At 48.0% G+C, this 22,004-nt stretch overlaps 9 protein-coding genes across 9 annotated transcripts; 2 read left to right on the forward strand and 7 right to left on the reverse strand.

The window, feature by feature from the left end:
• Positions 1–168: 168 nt before the first annotated feature.
• AO090005001626 (SMP-30/gluconolactonase/LRE family protein) lies at positions 169–1,578 on the reverse strand (the record flags this gene model as incomplete). Its single annotated transcript, XM_001818479.3, has 4 exons — positions 169–472; positions 539–776; positions 835–1,394; positions 1,448–1,578. 4 exons carry the CDS (start codon positions 1,576–1,578, stop codon positions 169–171), a joined length of 1,233 nt encoding a protein of 410 aa, XP_001818531.1.
• A 576-nt stretch (positions 1,579–2,154) lies between these two features.
• AO090005001625 (Yae1 family protein) lies at positions 2,155–2,736 on the reverse strand (the record flags this gene model as incomplete). Its single annotated transcript, XM_001818478.3, has 1 exon — positions 2,155–2,736. One exon carries the CDS (start codon positions 2,734–2,736, stop codon positions 2,155–2,157), a length of 582 nt encoding a protein of 193 aa, XP_001818530.1.
• Positions 2,737–3,540: 804 nt separating this feature from the next.
• Positions 3,541–4,696, reverse strand: sonA (putative nuclear pore complex protein (SonA); the record flags this gene model as incomplete). The annotated part of the gene is made up of 2 exons (XM_001818477.1): positions 3,541–4,368; positions 4,433–4,696. The coding sequence occupies 2 exons, from the start codon at positions 4,694–4,696 to the stop codon at positions 3,541–3,543; spliced, it is 1,092 nt and encodes a 363-aa protein (XP_001818529.1).
• Positions 4,697–6,065: 1,369 nt separating this feature from the next.
• On the reverse strand, positions 6,066–6,552 carry AO090005001623 (uncharacterized protein; the record flags this gene model as incomplete). The annotated part of the gene is made up of 3 exons (XM_023236633.1): positions 6,066–6,211; positions 6,291–6,311; positions 6,378–6,552. 3 exons carry the CDS (start codon positions 6,550–6,552, stop codon positions 6,066–6,068), a joined length of 342 nt encoding a protein of 113 aa, XP_023089442.1.
• Positions 6,553–7,461: 909 nt separating this feature from the next.
• Positions 7,462–8,234, forward strand: AO090005001622 (uncharacterized protein; the record flags this gene model as incomplete). Its single annotated transcript, XM_001818475.3, has 4 exons — positions 7,462–7,609; positions 7,683–7,734; positions 7,788–7,971; positions 8,085–8,234. The coding sequence occupies 4 exons, from the start codon at positions 7,462–7,464 to the stop codon at positions 8,232–8,234; spliced, it is 534 nt and encodes a 177-aa protein (XP_001818527.1).
• A 555-nt stretch (positions 8,235–8,789) lies between these two features.
• Positions 8,790–12,509, reverse strand: rgsC (putative intermediate filament protein (Mdm1); the record flags this gene model as incomplete). Its single annotated transcript, XM_023236644.1, has 3 exons — positions 8,790–9,805; positions 9,854–10,420; positions 10,730–12,509. 3 exons carry the CDS (start codon positions 12,507–12,509, stop codon positions 8,790–8,792), a joined length of 3,363 nt encoding a protein of 1,120 aa, XP_023089441.1.
• Positions 12,510–13,170: 661 nt separating this feature from the next.
• On the forward strand, positions 13,171–14,154 carry AO090005001620 (bifunctional phosphatidyl-N-methylethanolamine N-methyltransferase/phosphatidyl-N-dimethylethanolamine N-methyltransferase; the record flags this gene model as incomplete). The annotated part of the gene is made up of 5 exons (XM_001818473.3): positions 13,171–13,219; positions 13,286–13,325; positions 13,421–13,437; positions 13,550–13,976; positions 14,079–14,154. The coding sequence occupies 5 exons, from the start codon at positions 13,171–13,173 to the stop codon at positions 14,152–14,154; spliced, it is 609 nt and encodes a 202-aa protein (XP_001818525.1).
• Positions 14,155–14,698: 544 nt separating this feature from the next.
• Positions 14,699–16,529, reverse strand: AO090005001619 (RXT2 domain-containing protein; the record flags this gene model as incomplete). Its single annotated transcript, XM_023236655.1, has 4 exons — positions 14,699–15,954; positions 16,026–16,179; positions 16,264–16,385; positions 16,457–16,529. The coding sequence occupies 4 exons, from the start codon at positions 16,527–16,529 to the stop codon at positions 14,699–14,701; spliced, it is 1,605 nt and encodes a 534-aa protein (XP_023089440.1).
• Positions 16,530–17,304: 775 nt separating this feature from the next.
• Positions 17,305–19,920, reverse strand: AO090005001618 (putative transmembrane glycoprotein; the record flags this gene model as incomplete). Its single annotated transcript, XM_023236660.1, has 1 exon — positions 17,305–19,920. One exon carries the CDS (start codon positions 19,918–19,920, stop codon positions 17,305–17,307), a length of 2,616 nt encoding a protein of 871 aa, XP_023089439.1.
• Between the last annotated feature and the right edge of the window lie 2,084 nt (positions 19,921–22,004).

The raw sequence follows: 22,004 nt of genomic DNA on the forward strand, positions 1-22,004 counted from the left end.
TGTCTCTGTATGTCTGTGTTTGTAGAATACCGCGAACGACCGTAAACTCTAATACAATCAGCATGTTCCTGCCCGACCAAAAGCCAATATCTATGGTTAGGTTGTCTTAACCAAAACACCAACATACAATGTTAACTGTTGGCGTCTCGCGTTTCCCGGTCTTCAGATTCACCTTAGCTCCTGTCCTTCAAGTTGCCACTCAACTTTACTGATCCCTCCATTACCCATAAGCCAGAGTGTCTTGAGTTCGGGGCCAGTCCAGGCAAAATTCTGAACGGTATAGTTTGTCTGGATAGTCAAAAGAAGTTGACCAGAGGGATCAAGTACATCAACACCTCGTCCGACGCCTGCCACAATGTATCCGTTGGCTGCTACCTTCAAGCCGTCCGGGACGAATCCAGAGGCCATATAGATAGGTCGCTTGTTGTAAGCGCTGGTACCATCCTCGCTTACGTCAAAGGCATAAACGGTCCTACATTGACCGGGAATGTCTCCGTCAGTGTCTTGACCTTCTGACATGACTGACCATGTTCCTTACCTGCGTTGGGTGGCATTGAATATACTGCCAGGATGGCCATATTGGGGATCGACTGGCGCGCTCACAGCGGCAGTGTCGGTGATATAGACGACTGAGCCTCCCGGGCTAAACGCAATGCCATTCGGCTGGCCAATAGAGTCATCAATCACGAAAACCGCGCCCGATGAGGCATTGTACCTGTAACTAGCACTTGGAAGCTGGGGGGGTGTGTCGGTGAGAGCATTGAACCACGAGTACTCTGTTCAACGGGTCAGCTGACAGTTTAATGTCGAGTAAACACACAATGGGCAGCTAACGAGGATCTGTGAACCAAATGTCCCCTGTCTTGGGATGCACTGCCAGGTCGTCGATGGTATTGAAATAATAACCGAAGTAATTATTTATCAGGGTGACCGACTTATTGGTCTCCGGGTCCAGTGTCCTCAAAGAGATGCGCTGCTCACTCCCTCCAATTGATCGGTTACCGCCGGATGCTCCCCAGATGATTTTGCCATCATGAAAGGTACCTCCGTTAGGCGCATAGACAGGAGGGTCAGAGAGGTACTCGGACAGTGTGGGCGGGTCTTCATTCAGATCCACGACGAGCTGGGGGAGATAGCCAGGGGGGGGAGCCAACTGAGATAGGTAGAGTTTATTCTGCGATGCGATATACACAGGAGCCTCGTGGACAGCTTCGGAGACGGCAAACATGAACTTATAACTTGGGTTGGCACCCAGGATCTCTAGACCCCTTTCCCTATCATATACCAGAAAATTGGCCGAGTTGACACCCTCTAGCAAAGTACCACTGGCGACTGTGGTATCACCAAAAATAGATATGTCATCCATAGTAGAGACGTTTCGAAAGAAATGATATCTGGTCAACCTTCAGAACCGGTCCTGCTCGATTAAACCTTGCAATAGACTTACGGCAACACATTGGCATAGCGATTGATGCATACCATTGAAGGGCCGCATGCCTCTGCAATGGGGGACGTCACTCCAGTCTGAGCGTGAGTGAGCCCAGATAATACAAGACCCAGAATCTGCAGCCACGCCATGGCCGGAGAGATACACGAGGACTAAGGATCAAATATATGAGGAGATGTGGATTATAAAGAACAAAAGGAGGAGTTGGCTCAAGTGACAGTCCGAGCCGACCGTGACGTCTTATTTTCTATATACACTCTTCTTACAAAGAAAGCATGAACAAATTCACATACACATGCAGATAAAACGCACATTTTCATTTAAAGACTCCAGTTCCCGGTGAAACCAGCGCAACTAAAGGGAGGAACAACCGAGGGGTCACACCGATAGGACCGTAATTCCGACAGACATGACGCGAGACCGGGAAGTGGCCTTGGATTGCCATCCCAAAAGGCCAATTGAGAAATCGGGGCGCCGGGGGGGGGGGGGGGGGGGGACCAAAGATTTGTGGAGCAATGATCGACCTCCAAGCTTGACAATCCAATTCACCCTTATTACCCGGAGCCGTGATGAAGAGAAATGGAGACGAGTAAGAGATGTCATCATCGTTGGCTGCTCTATCGGAGATACTCCGAAGGGTACCGGTGGCTGGGTATGAGCGGCCTAGTTAGGGATAATGAGGAGGATGGTTTTGGAAACAACGTCCTTCATTGGCGGAGTTTCAGGGAGCTGATGTCTTCAATGCTGCCAGTTCCATCCCCAGAGCTTTTCTGTTGGGGAATGTCTCTTGCATTAGGGTGTATATCGCATGCATCTTCTCGCTCGCCCAGCGCGCGCTGGATAAGCTTGGCCTTGATGAGCGCACCCTTCAGACGCTCATCCACGTCAATAACGGCTTCCTCCGTGTTTTGCATGGGTAAAGATGCCGGGTCAACCAATTCAAGAAGCGTGTCGACATTCTTCGCTAGCCTGGAGCTGGGCGGAACGCTCGACATCTCTCTGCAGACAGATGGCTCCAAATAATCTTCATCCTTCTCACTAGGTAATTGAGACATCTGGGGAGGATCCCTCATGTTGGAAGAGTCTAGCTCGGCTTGTCTGTGTGACCAAACCAGAGCTTTACCGTAGAGCCTTCCTATTTCGAGGAATTTCTCAAAGCCCTTCTCGACAGCGAATACACTACCTTCGGTGTAGCCAGCCTGCGCGCCATCGGCAGCTCCTAAGTCATAGCCTTCCCTGTAAAATTCTTCCTCCAGGTCGAGGAGACCTTCGAGTAAGTTGTTTTCCATATGGATAACCTCCTGGAAGTGAGGGGGGGAATGGGTGTTTAACGATAGCAAAGAAGGGAAAAAGCGAGAAGGAATGGATTTCGGAACCGATCAGTAGTCAAGAAAAGAGTTCCGGACTTATACTGAATTGTGGAAGTGTTTTGTGACCTGAAGCATATAGAATTGTTGTTTCTTTTTCTGCCACAATTCCTACTTTCTTCCCACCTTCTCCGATCAGAAGTAATCCACCCCACTTTTGACATCTCTCATCCACTCATGGTGACCACCATCCGATCTGATGGAGCGTACGAAACATCCAAGCAAAAAGACGCAGGGACAACTTCCTGGACACGCTGAATTAATAGGGAATTTATTCCACTTCTATCCAAAATACCTACACAAGTTCCAGGGCCTTTTCCCTTTCCTTCCTTTCTTTTCTTTTCTTCTTTTGGTCTACAGGCAGCACCCTCTACGTTTCAGCTTTCCAAAGCGATGAGAACTACGACATTGGTCTACTGTTTCCTGCTCATGGAACTGGAATGCATTCATCCACGAGCATTTGTAAACATGCAAAGATATCATAGATTAATTCGCTCATATGCATTCCCAAAGGAAAAAGTAAAAAGGTACATAAATCGGGGATAATAACATGAAAGATAAAACAGCCAAACCCTCACGAGATTAACGCAGGGAGGGAGCTGTCGACCACTGTCCATTCATATCGTGGACAAGGGACTCGAAAGTTCGCTAGATATCAACCTAAGGCTGACGCCGACCACACCAAACCCCCAACTGCGCCAACTTCATACCCCGGATAAGATTATATTACCTCTTCCTGGTACCAGGCCTGGGCTTCACCTCTTCTTGAGCAACTGGATGAAGCATTACTTTATTAGGAAGCTGTTGGGTGTTGGCCGAGTAGCCTTTGCTCCAGTCGTAGCTCACAGAGTAGGCAAATATATTGCCATTGCGGTTGAATGCGGTGCTGGAGATGGTCCCCCCTACTGAGGGATATCCCTTTAGGCGATGTTTGGCGTCTTTGTCCCAGAAGTGAAAGGTTCCATCGCTGCCAGCGGTGCTGAAAGTGCCATGAACCGGGTGGAAAGAGATAGCATTGACGGAATAGATGTTATTGATGTCGCGTTGGTTTGGGGGTGTCTCTCGATGACATTTGAAGCTGAAGTTCGAGCTAGAGTCCTTGTCCTCCACGTACTGAATAGCACAGCGGCCCTCGATACTGCCAACAGCAAACCCCGTAGCATCTGTGAAGCAGCTGACTACTCGCGTCTGCCACTTGAGAGGGGATTGCATAGTTTTGTAGAATTTGGTGGGATTGTCGAGATTGATGATGTTAATGTATCGGTCTGCAGTTCCAACCACTAGCAGCTTGTTCTTGACATCCATGGTGTAGACACGCTCCTGACATTCTACCGTGGCGATCGGGGTCGATTGCCGTAGATCCCAGTATTTGACTGTCTTGTCCCACGAGCCGGTCACTAGGAGGGGTGTACCTCCAGCAGGATTCGGAATCATCTGGCAGCATTTGATCGGAGCATCGTGAGCTGCGACCTGGACGGGGGTCGTAGCATTTGCAGCGAGATCGAGCATGCGTGCAGCCTTATCGGCACCAGCGCCTACTACTTTAGTTCCATCCTAGAGAGCGAAAAAGGTCAGTTAGCTTGAGAAATGAAGCGGCACGATGGTTTTCTAAGCTTACCGGTGCCCAGCAGCAGCTTAAAACTGGAGCTTCATGCTCAAAGAGAGCTTTTCCTTCACTCTGTCCCTGATCATTGATCTCATAAATGCGGACTTTCTTGTCCCAAGAAGCTACCGCAAGATGTTCACTGGCGGGGGAAAACTGAAGATCAGAAATGCTATCTTCAGGAGGCGAATTGAGAGCGACATCTTTAGATATGTCGCCGGTGGTGTTTGTTTGGCCCGCTGTTGTCGACGTAGTGCCGACAGAACCGAAGAGCGACATTCGAATGAGAACTTTTGCTTTTCACAGGGTTTGGTGAGAACGGGTCGGAAAATTATTACTAGGCTTATATCGAGCTGTAGAAAAACCAGTAAACCACGCGCTGCAGATATTTCTGCAAAGATACTAAGGTTGACTAGAGAATTGGCAATGAAATAAGGCAGAAGAGAAAGAGCTCAGCGTAGATTTGGGAAGGCGCGCGTTCTGCAGCCGCGACACATTAATGCCTTAATGAGGATACGGCAGTATCTTCACGGGCCCTGTACACCGCCCTTCAAACATGGCAAACGGGATCCCCCATTTAGTCAGCTTCCGGAGCATCTTGCCCCTTACAGGACAGGGTCACGGGCACCGACCCGTTACCTCAATAGTGATTAGCACCAGTACGTGAGAGATCTGTATCAGCATGCCTTCGTCTTTGTCTCATACTATGGCCTTTAGATGCTCGAAATGTTTGCAATCGGCTATTCTTTGAAGCCTTAGTATCATTGCCCATATAAAATAAAACTTGCCTTGATACTAGATAGAAGGATACCAGGGGCAGTAATCCTTCCTTGATATCCCTACGCCAACTGGACCCCAGATTAAAAGCCCTTTATAGCCAGACGGTCATCTTGACTGTCTCGAAACTTACAATTCAAGACAGTCAATTACGAAATAAGTAGCTCTACTACTGATTTCCCCCACTCTCTCTTTCTCCTTTGCTGTTCTGTACATCCAATAAATCTGTACTTTGTAAGGTCTGCGCCCTCCCCCGAAGATGTTTTCGGTATCGTGGTATTTAATTGACAAAGAGAGAACATGCACGCTTGTGTGAACTGGGCGATAGAAGTAGTTAGATTCCTATATTGAATGATTCATAATTGGATAAGATATTATGTCCTTGAATAAAGGTTGTCCCTGATAGCAAGTTCCAATGTTGCCGAAACTTCAGGTAACAATCTAGAACGATTGTCTGTTTGCCACGCAAATAATTAGTACACATGATCAACAGAAGCGGCACAGGCCTTTTACAAGAAGGAGCTAGTGCTAACTAAGACTGGTCTTTGCAGATGGATCCGTCTAGTAAAGAACCTACCTAGCAAGAGTGTGACCCCGCTCTCTAACCATATGATCATTGTAACATCACCACTTTCTATGAGATATATCACCCCACCCCGATCTGGCCACACTGTCTCATTTTTTTTAATGGTGATGTTGTTGTTATTATTCTTATTATGAAGGTCGATCATCCTGTGTTAAAAACCAGTTCTGATAACTTGATCTCAGGTGCAACTCATGAAAAAGATATATTGATGTCTACTTGAATATCTAATGTATATGCATTGCTAGTACTACTTACTATCTTATAATTTAATGATCTCTTCTTTGATTAGTAGAAGAGAGACACTGAGAGAGAGACAATTGACATGGCTCCACCCTGGGGTATCACGTGAGATTCTGTTTGAAGCCACTGGCAAAGCTTTCTTGTTACGCATTCCATCAATGGGTAAATCCAAATTTGGACGGGGTCGAGGACTAGTTTTCCAAATAAGGTTGCCTGAGATTCTGGTACCACCGGTATACTTTCATCTCGACCAGTTACCATGAAGCATACCAGAATGGATGTCGTCAATGACTATTCGAGAAGAATAAATAAAGAATGCGCAGTATACGCCACTACTATCATCATGATCTAGTTTACTAGGAGGGTAAACAACAACAACAACAACACCACTCCAACAATCAAGATCAACTTCCTCCGTATAAGGTGATGGGGCAAGTGGAGCGCGCGGGAATGCGGGGTGCAGCCTTAGTGGACCACCTCTGGAGCTCTCGACGTCAGCTCTTGTCGTGTGATCCGGTTCTCCCGGATACATTCCATTGCTGAATTTCAGTATAGCTCGCGAACCTTTGATTCAATTATCTGCTTGCAGTGAATTGAAAGAGGCTTTCGTGGTGAAGATTGTAACGGTAAACAATGCTTGATGTTCCAATTCTCAATACTCTTCCTCATCACCACAATCTAGTAGTATCCTATGCGACTCTAATTGACTACGGACGACAACAAGGTTATAATAACATATTAACTTGATTGCAATACCTATCGTAATCAGCATTACTCTTTACGGTACCCATTACTATTTGTAGGTAGGTACTATAAGGTATGTATGTATGTATCTACATAGTACTACTTTACTTTCTCCTTGAAAACTCTTTTCAGAAGATTAAGCCAGTTCATCTTAAACCATGATAGTACCTAGGATACTAGTAGGTACGACCTTTTTTAAGGTCCAATCCCGAACTTCAATGGAGAGTTAGGGTTCCATGACCCCGCCTCGTACGACGTACTAATGTAGGTATCATGGGAGGAACCCTAGTCGTCTGGTATAGTATCGTACAATGAATGGATAGTACCCGTTCAGCATGTACTTTGGATGGGCCAGTCAGGTCACCTGCCCTCCCTCCCTCCCTCCTGCTGGCATTTCCTCCCCCTCTTCTTCTTCTTCTTCTTCTTCTCTCTTCTCCTTTCCTCTCCTTCTTCCCCTTCATCCTCTCATCTTCTTAATCCCTTCTCTCATCCTACCTGGATCTCAACCATACCTACTCTGCAATACCTACCAAAGATTGGTAAGTTCTCCAGGTTCAGTCGTCTGGCTTTACACCATCAATGCAAAAGCTTCATACACCCTTTCCTAAACATTGACACTATCATGACGTCCAACGCTTACTTTGGTCAGCAGTGATCACCCTCTTGATCATTCCCCATACTCGTCCCTATCGCAACTATGTCGGCCGAACTCACAAAAGTCGATTCTGCCATTGCTGGCTTGTCAATAACTCCTAAGGGGGAGAAAGAGGCCGACAAGACGGCAAAAAAGACTCACAGGCGCCACTCATCTCAGTCGGAGGGCGTCTGGAACATCAAGGACTTGGGTAAATTACCCCCTTCTGGAACTCAGCGCACCTGTCACCTATCCATGGACTGCGCTAACTAGAAGTCTTCTAGAGGAGAAGAAGATAGAGTTGACTCTCCCCATTGAAACGCAAAAGACCGGGTGGTAAGAACTAGGTCCGCGTACCATAGGTCCTGCGCTAACTCGGTCTTCCCTAGGAAGCTCAACACTTCACCGTCTTCAATCGAGGACAAGGATATCCTCAAACTCCATCTCGTAAACCCCCCGGTGAAGAAGATTGACTTGCATTTCCCGCTGGGGTTGGAGGTGACTGCTCGTAATCTCAAGGGAGTCACAATCAAGGACGCGCTTGACGCTATCCACAAGCAGTTCAAGAAGAAGGTATGTCGAATATCCTTGCCATAACTCTCCCCTTGCGGCTGCGATGAGACACACTCCCTATCATTCACTGTAGGTCACAAGAGTGAGACTGACGAACGTCTCTTCATGCGCAGGCCGATGATGAATTGGATAACCCCTACCTTGCTGGTTTTGAGTGGGACAAGGAAGAGTGCTGGACACGCCTAATCGTCCACCAGACAAAGAACACGACGGTCCCACAGACCTCCAGTAAGAAGTCCAAGAAGAAGAAGGAAGAGGCATAGAACGGGCATGCCTACTGGTGTGCTAAGTGCCAACGGTTTCTCTCCTGTTTCCTTCCCGGACGTACTTTCCAGACTTAATCATTTCTCTCATCTTGCCTCTTAGCACTTACAGAGCTTGTTCGGTATGTAGATGCCTCACGTAGCTTGATTTAATTTTTCAACCTCAATATTACTCCACCTAGTTTGACAGCCCGACTACTAGTAGTCTACTTATTGGGATGGAGGTTAAAAGGCAACCCCCTGCCCAGAGCACTATAGTCTAGCAGTAACGCGATTATGCAAGTCTTTATAATTACGATTATTATCTTTCTTTTTCTTCTTCTTCTTCTTCTTCTTCTTCTTCTTCTTCTTCTTCTTCTTCTTCTTCTTATGTTTATGATTATGATTATGATTATGGTACACTATCACTGTACACCGCCGTCCAAAGACTTCTATCCTTAGAGACTATAAGAGTGATGCCTCACTAGACACCCGCTAAGGTCCGCACCAAACGTTAAAGAGGAAGAAACTACGATAGCTAGAGCCTCAGTCGTCCATGAATTAGGTAAACATGAGTTATCGCATCCGTCCTGTTTCACCACCCCCAAACAATACCAATACGATCTCATCCAAAATAGTGTACATCAAGTGAGTATTGAGGCGCCGGTTGTTCAAAGTCGCAAAGATTCTCCGCGCGGCTCCTTGAGCATTGGTCCGTCCAACTACATTGCCCGCCATATCCGGGATCAAGGTGGCTAATACCAGGCTAGCTTCGGTGCGACTCTTCAGCCGCTCTGATGTCGTTCGGATTCTATTTTCACGCAGGAGGCCACCTGGCCACAGGGACTCCTTGACTACGCTAATGTATCGAAGTAATGACTCGTCCTGTGCTAGGGATCGGGCACCTTCGCGGACCTTCCGTTCGATGGTTCCTCCAAGTAATTGATGAAGAACGACAACAACTGCACGTCCCCGGAGCCAGTTGTTGCCTCTGTTTAACTCGAAGGCCTCTAGGAACAAATCACAAATCGGTTTGATGAATGGCTCCAATTCTCGGTCCTCAAATGCATTCAGCTCTGCCTCGGCTTCGGCTGCAGTCACGGCGTCCTCGGTCGCTAGCCCTGAGTCAGTTATAGTGCTGGCTTGCTGGCTAGTCGCTGCAGAGATGAGATTCTGCCCGGCTGTCGAGAGCTGATCGAGTACACCGAAGTTGCCCAGGAAATCATCCATACCATCAGCAACCGAATTATAGATCCGGGTTACCAAATCCTTGGTCTCTCCATCACGAGGGGCCTCGTCGCGTGGGATGATGGCTCGCTGGGAGAGGAAGGACCGTAGGTCACGGCTTCGGCAAACCTCTGGCAGGAGCAGCAACTTCTGCAAATACGCCTCCAGCGCCAGGCGCCGCTTTTGCAAAAACTCCCGTTGAAGCTTCATCACCATACGTCGTCGTGGGAATTCTAAGTGCCGCACCGACGGATACCTCATGCGTAGTTTATGGTGAAGTTCGTGGAACTCACTATATCTGCGAGCAACAACCCAGGACGCCGCTGGCATTTGCTCTCCAGCATTCCTTTGCACTTCAACCACGTCTGGAGCAATCGTTAGTCAACCAACACCATATGGGGAAAGCTACGTACACATTGCAAATTCGCGACCGTCCTCTTCTTTTCCTACAACAATAGACGTGATTCGAACAGTTGAACGACCATACAAGCTGTTATCACTTTCTTGGATCATGTACTGTTGCCGCTGCATGTCCTTGCGGCGGACTTCCCGTTGAATGCTAGCTTTTGACTTTCGTAAAATTCTTAGTTCTGCAGTATTGTTTGTGAGCTCAGCTTTCCGCGTCAAGGCATCCACTACCGATTCCTGGGATCCAAGTTTCTCAATCTCTGCCGTGAGTGCTTCGATCGCTTCCGTCAAGCCAAGATCCCCTGGGGGGGCTTCATGGACTTCATCAGCTGGGTCTTTGTCCTCTATTTCAGCGGGTTCCTCATATTCGTCCTCAATAAATTTATGGTGGTCAGGGAAGAGATCATCAGCAAAAACGCCGAGTCGCGAAGATTCATCCACCAACCCTAGAGAAGAGATGTTGGGCTTGGTTTTGTCGTCTACTCGTGTGGATTCCACAGAGCTACGAGGTGATTGTGGATATCGATCATTGCTGGATAGCCTAGATGACGAGGCATCATTGTATCTGAGATCTTCTAATCTATTACCTTTCGGCTCGTTCGTAATGATATCGTTCAATGCAGCCTCCATAGTTTCAATTACTTGATTCTGATTCGCATCGTTCTCACCGTTTTGCGAGTCGCGGCCAAGGCTCTGCGTTGACATCGCAAGAGGGTCCGTGTCATAGTCATCATCGAATAACGGGGCAGACCGCTCGGAGTCTAAGGAGCGTCTTGGAGTGTCGTCATCGTCAAATAGTTTCCCCATAGTCCGTACATCGCTTGAGGAAACGGCAGCCCTGCGCAGGTCTTTCGATTTAAACCCCGGTTGAGATGGCGTACGGCCCATCAATGGAGGAAGTGGCCGTCTCTCAAATACCTCCGCGGCAGGGGTGACATCCCCATGCGGTACAGCTGCCGTATGAGGTTCAAAATGAGATGTTTCATCTGAAGCGAGATACTTATAGAATAAATCGGATTGTCGGAATTTGGGGTAATAGACATTCTGGAGTTCTTCTAATACCGCAGATTGAGTAGTCAATATCACTGTCCGAGCTTTGCGATACTGCTCTGGAGTAGCTCGCTTCCCGGCGCTCAAGAAAGTTTTCACAGCTCGACGCGACTCGGCCGTTACTTTAAGTTGGGGTTTCGACAGATACGTTTCACTGATTAAAGCCATATCGTTTTTATCTGTTTCCGTCCATGTCGTGGAACTTGGGGATGTCTCGTCACCAAAGTCATCTTCGAGTGGGTTGCGTAAGCCATCAACCACAATCCAGAATTGCACGAGAAACATAAGTTGTTGACGGTCCATGAACTCCATAAAGTAAGATAGACCTGATGCATCATGCATTACATCCACCAAGGACGCCTCTTGAGCTGGTGAGGATTTCAGGGGGCGAAAGTGCGTCGTAGCCGCGGTGGCGTGCGATGCACGACTACTAGCTGGAGCTGAAAGCTTCGCTACCTTCTGGTCAAGAACTCTTTTTCCCGTCTCTAATCGCCGAAGATAGACGGGATCTTGCCCTTCTACCATACTTTCCCGCTTCAACTGGCTTGCAACAAGAGCTCTGAATCGTCTAGCATCGGAAATATTGTTACAATGCCGGATGGCCCTAACGAAACGCTCAAACGCCCTCTCTGAATCAGTTGGCGAGAGTCGTGGGAATGGATTTCCATGTTTTGACCTAGGCACCGGCGATGCATGCTCATCCAATGCCGCTCGAAGCTTGCGCACCGTTTTGCGATCCTGAAGAGCTGTTCGTCCATAGGCCTCCACCAATTGATTCCAGGTGTCGGGATCGGATAGAACGGATAGTATAGGGAAGAGCACAGCGCATGAGAGTAGTTCTCTCACTAGAACTGAAACGATACGACTGCTTAAAACGGTTTCAGGGAACAATCGAGGCAGTAGCCCAACTGTGACTTTCCTGAGGTATTCCTGCTCTACTAGCTTTTGGTCTGAAAGACACAGCACTGCAGCAGGATGTAGATGACCATCGCGATACTTGCTTGCAATTGCGATGTCGAGCTCATCGGATTCGGTAACGTTTCGAGTCAAATTCCGCCCCCGCACCGATCGCTCTGCGACGTCGAACTCTTTAAGATGTGTGGTCAGAATAGGAAATATACGGGAGACGATAAGCGATATAAGATCTTCCGCAAGTAACCGATCACGTAGGTTTCCAATGGCTGCCCGAAACACTCGGTCTACTTCAGTCACGAATGCTGGGTTCGGACTGATACCAAGGTACCATGACGCTATGAAATCCCGGGTAACCAGCGCCAGAAGCTCGTCGATACCTTCGGACACCATAAAGGATTGCGGGTAGAGGGACACGGGATTGTAGATGGAGCGCTTCTTTAGACCTTGAGTCTCAACCTGCCAGTTGGGGGGAGTGAGAAACGCGACAGGCAAACATTGAGATCGGGAGTTGTCTGCATCGTTAGGGCTCCGGGTTGTGAAGAGTACAAGACCAAAGAAGGCGACTGAAGCAAGCAGAATGCCTAATCCGACGGCATACCCAAGGTACCGCAAAACTGGCAGGCAGCGTACAGCCAACCCCCAAGCAATGAAAACGCCAGTGCCCAGTATGACAATATCACGACACTTCAGGGCCATTTTCCCCGGAGCATTCGTACGATGGATGAGAATTGTCTCATGACGATTCAAAGAGGCAGGTAGCTTTCAAAGACATATGAAAGGTTTTTTGAGGGGAGAGCTTGATAACGTGGACTAATACTGGATCATCCGCGATAATCCATACTGAAGGTGGTTGACGGGCGGTGAGGAGGTTCAATTGGGTTAATCCCGAGGTCCCAGGGTCAAATGACAGTACCACCTCTGGTACGGAGTGTGTACCTTCATATTTATGTTTGTACATACCTACATACTTACTCGTATAGACTATAGTACTAGTACTACAGGGTAGTACTCCGTACGGTACCTAGGTTAGGTTACATACTGTGTACTACTTAGTAGTACCAGTACTAGTAAGTAGGTAATACTACCGGTGCTACCAATCGCAATACCGCATTTAGTATCCATCAATCCCGATTCCCGTATTTGCGGAGAAAAGCAAAGACGTCATGCCACTTTAGTCGTCTTTTTTATTTTTAAAATTATCTTTTTTTGAGTCGACGTATTTATGATTTTCTCTCCACTTCCCAACAACAACAACACCAACAACACCTCACCTCAAATCTCCCTTCTCTCTCCACTTCTTTTTTTTCGGTCTCCTGTATCGCATCTTTACCCTGAGCCTGGGTTAATTTTCTACACAATGTCTACTCTTTCGGATTTCCTCGATCTGTCTCAATCGTCCCTCAAGTGTACGTCTCTGAGCATTTGACTCTCTTCTGTACTGTGATTCTTAACTCGCCTGGCTGATCTCATAGGGGCTGCACTCTCCATCGCTTTCAACCCAATCTTTTGGAAGTAGGTGTTTTCGCTACATGTTCCCTCGAGAAATTCCTCTTCTCTCCGATCTTCTTTATGGAGACTGTTGACTGACCACAGCTTTCATTTTTTAGCATTGTTGCTCGTGCCGGTTGGTCAAGGCTTTCCCCCGCCCTTTGCACCGCTAAACCTCAATCTATGGGCCCAATTCATGTTATCAGTATAGAAAGCTCATGTTCCCAAATTCTCGCCATTTCTTGTAGAATATCGGAAACACTACCTGACTCGTATATTCGGTAATCCATATTACGGTTGTTACTTCCTCGCAATCGCCATCTTTACCCTGGGAATCGTGCGTGACCATGTGTATCAGTTGGCCCTGGAAGGCCAGCCCTATTATGCCCCTGTGCACCAACCGATTCTGGGCGGCGTTTTGTTCGCAGTGGGATCCGTTCTTGTTCTTTCCAGCATGTATGCCCTAGGCGTCACCGGAACCTACCTCGGAGATTATTTCGGTATTCTCATGGATGCCCCCGTCACTGGCTTCCCTTTCAATGTCACTGGCTCCCCTATGTATTGGGGAAGCACCCTGAATTTCCTGGGTGTTGCACTCTACAAGGGCAAAGTTGCCGGAATCCTCCTGACCGCCGAGGTGTTCATTCTGTACTGGTTTGCTCTTCAGTGGGAGGAGTAAGTCTGATATGCCTTTCCTTGGATTCTTGCCCTTACGCAACACACCCCTATATCTCTTCTAAGCATGCATGCCGTGCCCACTGACCCACGATTCTGTAGCCCTTTCACTGCTGAGATCTATGCCAAGCGCGAGCGCGAACGTGCAAAGGCCAAGCAAGGCGGTAAGAGCCAGTAAAAGTGCTATGGTACCGCGGCCAGTTTAAGCCGCCACTGAAAGACGGGTCCCACGCTTAAAGGATTGAGTCTTTGGATTTTCAACAACCATCAATCCATGTCAGTCGGGAGGGGATATATAGACACAACCCGAGGTCCCTAGCTAGGAACTACGTGATGAAGATGCTAGAGTGGGATTCAACAATGGGAGGAAGCCGGAGAAGATGCAACGAAACCATGAAAGACACAATCCGAATGTTACGAGGGCGAATATGGAGAGTAGTCATGGAACGAAAAAAAAAAAAATTGGTATATTTCGATTTGCTTTTACACCTCTCTTTATACAATAAATCATGGATATCGTTTGCGGCGCCTAAAACTCCCTAGGATAAGTATCCGATAAATATAAAGATAGTGTTTCGTATCTCATAGAGATATTTGAGTCATACAGAAGCTGTAGTGGTAGGTAGCTGCTGACGGCTGCTAATAATACCTCTTTCCAGGGCCCAAAAATGTTAAACACCCAGGTCATCGATCTATGTGACCACCATCGATGACCATCGCATCTATGCCCGCCGGCCCCTGCCTCTTTTATTTGAAGCGCGGCTTTCCTCGACCATCTCAATCTCATCCTCGTCCGCGCCCTTCTTGAGGTCTTCACCCTCCACCAGTCCCCATCTTTCCCGGTCATACCAGTCTTCCCCGTCACTCATTTCACCCACATGGCCTTCCGCTTTACACCACTCGAGCACATCATCTTTCATACGACAAGCTCGGAGCAGACATTCCAACATGTGCTCGAATCCCCTGACAGTCTCCTCCTGTTTCTGCACATATGACCACAGGAGTCGTCGTGTATCTTCGGCTTCCATGGGCGACAGACCAAGATTGGGATCTGGGCGGATAGAGTCAGGCACGAGAAAGAGAGGGTGTGGTATAGGAAGTGAGCTGAGTGTGTCAGAGGAAGGGGATGGTGGAAAGTGGTCTGATTCATCCTCTTGTGGATTTGCTGCATTAGCCTGAGCTCGAGTCGTCATCCGACGAGGTGGCTCGGGGGAAAACCCATCCTGCATCTCTTCATCTTTATCAGTTTCATCCTCGTGGACATTGCCGGGGCCCTCATGAGTCGTATCAACCTTCTCGTTACCCGAGTCAGTTCGATCTCCAGCAATTCCTTTTCTGTCTCCTTGAAGCCCATCCGTGTCAGATAACTGACCGCGTTCCAAGTGTGAATTTACTGCGTCACTGCCGTTGGCTTCAACAATGTCTAGATGCTGTGGAAGGTTTCCAACGGGAGTCTCAACCTCTTCGGACTTGGGTTCTCTTGTCTGCTCATTGTAGTTCGTAGGGCTCCCACTTTCCCTCCCATGATTGTGAATACCGGCCATTTCAATGTCCTGTTCTGCAGTATGGGAACTTTGGATGTCTTTACTTTCCACTGCCTGGGCTTCTTTCGATGTCCTGACAACTGGAACACAATTATGTACTTCATGGCTTGGACCTGTCATTTCTATGGTTGTTGAAAGACTGGGAACGTCGTTCTGTCCATTTGGACCGATTGGAGATTTGTGGCCTGGGGTAACAAGCCGAGGCTCGAAGATCCATCTGTCTTCGGGAGTCTCAACTGTTCCACAAGGCATCCAAGAGCTATCCCCAAGGAACAGTCTGTGGAGGTTCCGCGCACGCCACAAAAGAGCCCGTTCTTGGCGTAGTTTAGACTCGATAGCCTTGGTCATGTTCGAGAGAGCACTTGACGTATAGGCATGGGATAAGGAAGGGTGGGTAGGTAATTCCGATGGGTGCTTTAATGGGCACAGGAAATCTAGTAAGCACATTCGCATTAGTCGTTCGGAAAAGTCATGAGTCATCCGTAATGGAGATTGAGGGACTAACTTTCCAATGCAATCTCAGAAAATGGATTCTCTTCCGCCGCAGCGGCATCTGCCTCAGAGTCTTCATCATCCTCGTCTAACTCATCCCCCTCTGAGTCGTAGCGCACGGGGTTTGGTTGTAGGATATAGCGTGTGTACCCAGCATGGTCAATTTTCTGTCAGAGATCTTGGATATCAGTCGCCTAAAACGAAGAGCCGAGGGTAAATTGTAAGGGCCTTCAATGACCGCGGAACGGTACCTGCTTATAAAGATCCTCTGGCTGGATATACCCCAATGCGCCCTCCCGCACATGTTTAGCGTTTGTCCGTAGTTTGTTGCCTCGGTTTGTTGGCTGAGCGATGGGATCATCGGGGCCTGAGACTACAATTAAGAGACCAAGTTAAAGAGGTATTACTGGAGAACATAAGGGAAATTGAACCAGTAAGACTTACAGTCATTTTCTTTGCGTAAAGCCCTTTTCATACCAACGATCGTATCGGCGATGAGAGCCGCCTGCGCCGCCATAGTTATGGCTGAATCAGAGGGAAAGTAGCTGAAATATAGAAACAATCGCAGTGCCGCAACTGAAAAGAAGCGGGAACCGGCCAGGGTAAAAGAGGTCAGGTTATGTATACCATCAAGCGAATCCGAATCGGAAGATTTCAACGACTCATGAGGAATACTTTCTGCAAAAGCACTGAAGTAGTGACGAGGGAATATAGTAGACTCCGACGCGGACAATTCTGCGCAGCTCAGTTCGGCCTCGTCACTGAACGGAATGGGGAACTGCGGCGGCCCCGATTGACGCCGCTAGCCTGCTTTGAAGGAATGATAAGAACGCGCCACGTGATCACGACATATTTGTACTTGAATGATTATACTATTGAAGTGCATAAATTATCTATATGTTACTGTTACGATATTAAAACTGCTTTTGTCTGACCCCCTGCATTTGGAGATCAGGGATATATGAGACATAAAAGGTACTTGTACATGAAAAACAAGGATATCATGGTGGAGAAAGCAATGGGCCAGCAACACAGCGCCAAGCAAAACGACAACTATATACAGCACAAGAGTACTGCTCGTATGAAAAAGTCTTCACCTGTAACTTCTCCCACTTCCAGTTAGCTTCCCCTGTAAGCCTCGTTCCCCTCCTGCTTCCTGAACCGCTAGCTGAATCACACTTGTCCGACAAACCTTGCCATCAAACGGGGTGGACGAGGTTGACGGGCCCTAGCGCAGCATCTGCGGACCAGCGCCAGAACCTTCGCTTTGCAGAGGTGGAGTGGAGTTGGGCCTACCACCCTGGTTCATGGATCTGGCTTTCATCGGTATGTTGCGGCCCCCCTAAGTCGTGGTTCACTCCACCTGGTTCAGCGTGCCGTGCACTGGCGAGGCTTAGTTCGCTGAGCAACCGAGGAAGCGGTGCTATTGCCTCCGAGTAGTTCTGTGCCAGGCTTGATTGACTGAGCTCTCTTGTCATTGAAGCTAGTGGCCGTACATTCAAGGATTCTTCAGACAGCGATTCTAGATACGTAGACTGTCGATTGTCATCCGTATAGATGGAGGCAGACATTGCCGTAGACCACGGGCGTTCATGTACGGATCGTCTGTAGTCATCATAGTAGCTGGAGCTATTAATAGTATCAGTGCGGCTAGCTGTGCTTCGAGCTCTCTCCAGGGCACGAAGACCTGAAGATGTTCTGCGGCCAAACTGGCCGGAGAACATGGGATTGGACGAGTTTCGGTTCTTCGCCCTACTGTGAACGAAGGCCTCCAAAGAATCAGCCTCCGAGATCGTAAGTGTATCAGGCTCAATTGTTCGTAAACTCATCCGCTTTGGAAGCTCTACACTGCCTCTTGCTCGAGGTGGGGGTCGAGGAAACAAAGGTGCTAAATTTCCAACGCCACTTTCGTCGCTTTGGAAAGATGCATGCGTATTTTGCCATGACACTCTGACTACTCCATGCCCAGGAGGCCCAAAGCCACCCGCACCATGTCCTGCACCGCTAAGCCTTACGGGAAGTCCTGATGAAACAGATGATATTCCACTAGAACGTTTGGAGTACCTTTTTGATTTGGATGAGTGCACTGAGTTTCGTTTCAACGATCTCCTCGGTTGGATTGGTTTGAGAGGTTCTCGCTTTCGTGTATTAGTAGTAGCTCGCCTGTGTATAGGCGGGCTGTTCTGGAACGACAGCCGCTTGGGTGGAATGGCAATATCGTCAATCTGTTTCTCCTTTTCCGGTTCAGGAACCTTCAGCGGAGCGATATCCCAATCAATGGTCGAAGCAGAAAGTGTGTTTTTCCTGCCTTCGATCGGTCGTCCCTGTTCGCTATCGTCCAAGGGACCCGTGTCCCACAAAGGACCTAATTCCAATTTCGGTGGATTTGAGTATTGTTCAGGGGGGTCTCTGGCTAGTTTCGGGAGAGTACATTGGGTGGTCTCTTCAGAAGGCTGACAGTTCGGTAGCTCTGAACCATTTGAGTATGGTACTTTCTCCTTTGACAGCTGTTCTTCTTCATGTGTCGATGCTCTGCGCTTACGGCGCCAGCAGCAAAAAAGAAGCAAAAGACTCGTTAAAAAGGCAAAAGGAATAACGACTGAAATAGCGATTATCCCAACTTTCTTTCCATGGATCCCCTTGGAGGAGCCTGAGGACTTGTCCGTGCCCTGATCAGAAGGTTTTCCTTCGTCTAAGATGTTGATTGTAAACTTCTTGGTATCTTCTGCGGTCCCCTCATGAGCAGTAAGCTTGACTGTATATTTGTACGGGCTGAAATCAGCCGGGACAAGGCCGTGAAGAGTCTTGTTATCGGAGTTGTACTGCAGCCATGGGAGCTGATTTCCCAGGTCGACTTCAAGTTGAACGGAATCATCGATCAGGACTGTATCATCAAAAACAAAATAGAAGTAGCTTCCGATGACCGCATCGCATTCAGCTATATCGTGAAAGAATTGGGAGTATTGCAGGCTAACGATAAGCCTTGCTGTATCTTGATACTTGTCCGTGACCGAAATCGTGATATTTTCATCCGCCGCATCAATAGGTGGAGTCCCTGTAAATGAGATAGTAGTGTTGTCAAACTCTAACCAGGAAGGAGAGTCAGTTTGAATATCAGTCAAGTCGGCGTCTGCCGGTTCTCGCCCATCTAATGTCAACGCCTCCTTGAACCGAGGGCTGGTAAACTGCTCTCCTCTACTAACGAAGAAAGTCTGCGCACTCTGGTTGAATGACAGAATATGTGGGCTGACCGTCATATCAAACTTCATGGCGGCTGCGCTGAAGCCAGCCACATCTGAGGCGACAAGGCTGAAGGCGAAAGTCTGAGGCCCACTATTAGGTGCAACACCTGAGAATCGAAGATTTGACTGGTCAAATCCCACCCAGGAAGGCAGTGGGGCATTATCTGGAGATGTCCCATAGTATACGGTGGAGGGGCGGGTGTTGGTAAAGGTATCATGATCGAAAGATATGTCAAAGGCGTCTCCGGAATGAATCAGGATTGTTGATGGAGCGGATGTCGCGGCAATCGCTTCGAGCTGAGGAAGTAATTGCTTTCCAGGTCTTGGTCCATCATCTTCTGTCACGATGAGAGTGACTTCCATGCTTGCAGACTCTAACTCATCTGATGCCACAAGATCAAATCTCACTGTCCCCTCATCTTCCCCCCCGGGTGTGCCAAATAAAGTGCGGCTTTTGCTTTCCACTCGAAGCCATGATGGGGCATTTGAGAGCGAATATTTTGTTGAGGAGTCACTACCACCGAATGTGCCCTGAGAGAAAACGAATTGATATTGTTGTGCGACCCGTGCCACAGGTGGCAGCTGTGAATTAATAGGGTAGTTCGAGACCAACTTTGCATCAATAATCCACGTAAAAGCAAGGATTATCAGCCAGATGAGCGCCATATCTTCGAGATAGACAGAACGGTTCTGGACGATACTTGATGCAAGAACAGGCAAGTATTCTGTTGTCTACCCAGGAGATATCCTGACGACCATTTGGGTGGCGCGAAAAGTAGTTGAAGAGTAGGGAATAAGTCGTATGAAGAAGCTGAAATGGACGTGAGAGAATAGGCCTGTCTACCCTTAGAATAGGGACTACCATTCCCCCCGGTGATCGCGCCTAAGGGCTAGTCAAAGCCCAGGAGAAGCGCGATTCGTGAGGCCCCTTCATCCGAGCCATACCTGGATATCTTGACGTCAGTGCATTATGGCAAATAGTCGGCCAAGGGTAATAATAGTAGTAGCTGCAGCGCGATAAAGCACGCTTCGCGAAATGCACGGTCATGCAAGGGATAGTGGCTTGTAGGAGCTAAGGAGGACCCCTAAACAAAACTTCCGGTAGGGCTTGACTCCTTCGAGTACTTGAGGGGTTGGTAGGCAAAGAATGTTAGCGACCATACGTGCTTGTCCCTTCCTGAAGTTAAAAACTAGGGGAGAAAAGGGAAAAAGTGCCCTTGAGAGGACCATTCCTCTAGAAGGGGGCTAATAGAGGTAGGTGTATAGACGAGTGATAGGAGATAGGAGTACACGTCAAGGGCCACGACTGAGGTCTAGTCTCATTCCGATCGCCGTGCGCCCTGGCGCGTAATAATCGGCGATTTCTTCACGTTCTTTGAACCCAGGTTGGAGATACAAGTATCAGGCTGGGGTTCTGGCCTTATCCACTCATAACAGGATATGCTGGCAGCCTTCCTGTTGCAGACATAGTCAAATATAATCTATTAGTTTCATCTCGACGCCTCTCGACGATGACTTTCTATAACAAAGAGTTGTGTAACAGTGCTTTTCCTTTCTCTCGAACAGAGACAGCATAGGGGACAAAAGGGAAGCGTGCATCCAATGCCGCACCTATCGCACATGCGAAACTTTCGTATTCGACTTCTTCCTCCAGAGATTTTCACTAAGTCCAAAAGCCTCATTGGTGGGTAACATTTTTTCCTTGACGCGTGCAATCTGAGCAAGAACCTCGAATGCGTGGCACCCGCACAAGGAATGGATGTCTGATATGTTCAACTTCATATCCCACATTCCTGACGATCCCTCCGGGACCTACATTCTAGGTTGTTATAGGCTGTTGTGATGTGGCGCGTCTCGCTAGCCCGATAAGACATAATCAGTAATGGGTACTTTGGCAGACTGCGATTTTGTTCATCACGAAATTGAATGTTTGTATGGTGTGGATTCGTCCATACATAGTAGTAGTACCCGGAGTTCCACCTCTAGCCGGTGGTGGTCACGACCAATCAGCTGACCTTCTTGACCGTAGTGTTGCATCTACTCCGTACATCGTACTCAACACTTATTAGTATCTCTGCGAATATACCACCTCTTACTTACCGCATATCAAACATTGTTGTCAGTACTTCAAAACCTAGTAATCTATTCTAGCTTTAATTCTTAGTTTTCTCTTCTGTCCCCCCTTCTACTTCTTTTTGGACATATCGAATTTACAAAATGCCGTCTCAATCCGACGACAAGCGTCAGGCGGCACGCGAAGTTATTGACATTCTTCACGAGATCTCTACACTTCTCGTATGTGAACCATTCATTCTTTCCCGTGGCGTTGTCGCTCGTAATGCTATAGTATTTCTCCCCTTTCTCATGATCTAATCCACTGGATATGTAGAACACGGCTTTAGACAGAACTGATCTTTCTCTTTGTGTCTCACTCATCGAGAACGGCGTCAATCCTGACGCCCTTGCTGTGAGTTTCGGGCTTCCAATTGCATCTTCTCTCTAATAGTCGCTAGGGTGCTAACGTTCCCCTTTAAATGCCTAGACGATCATAAAGGACATGAGAAAAGAAGCCACAGCCGCTCCAAGGCTCACCACGAATGAGGATGGCCTTGGTGAATAGATGCAGCCCTAACTTTGCGTTTTCTTCTCTTCTTTAATTCCATTCCGCGGTTATAGCTCAGTGATACCCTCTGTCCAGGCATTGGAAGTGTAGTTACAATAAAATAACTGGTTACGTTGTGGTGTTTTGC

Source organism: Aspergillus oryzae, chromosome 1 (assembly GCF_000184455.2).
Source record: "Aspergillus oryzae RIB40 DNA, chromosome 1".
Classification (NCBI taxonomy): domain Eukaryota; kingdom Fungi; phylum Ascomycota; class Eurotiomycetes; order Eurotiales; family Aspergillaceae; genus Aspergillus; species Aspergillus oryzae.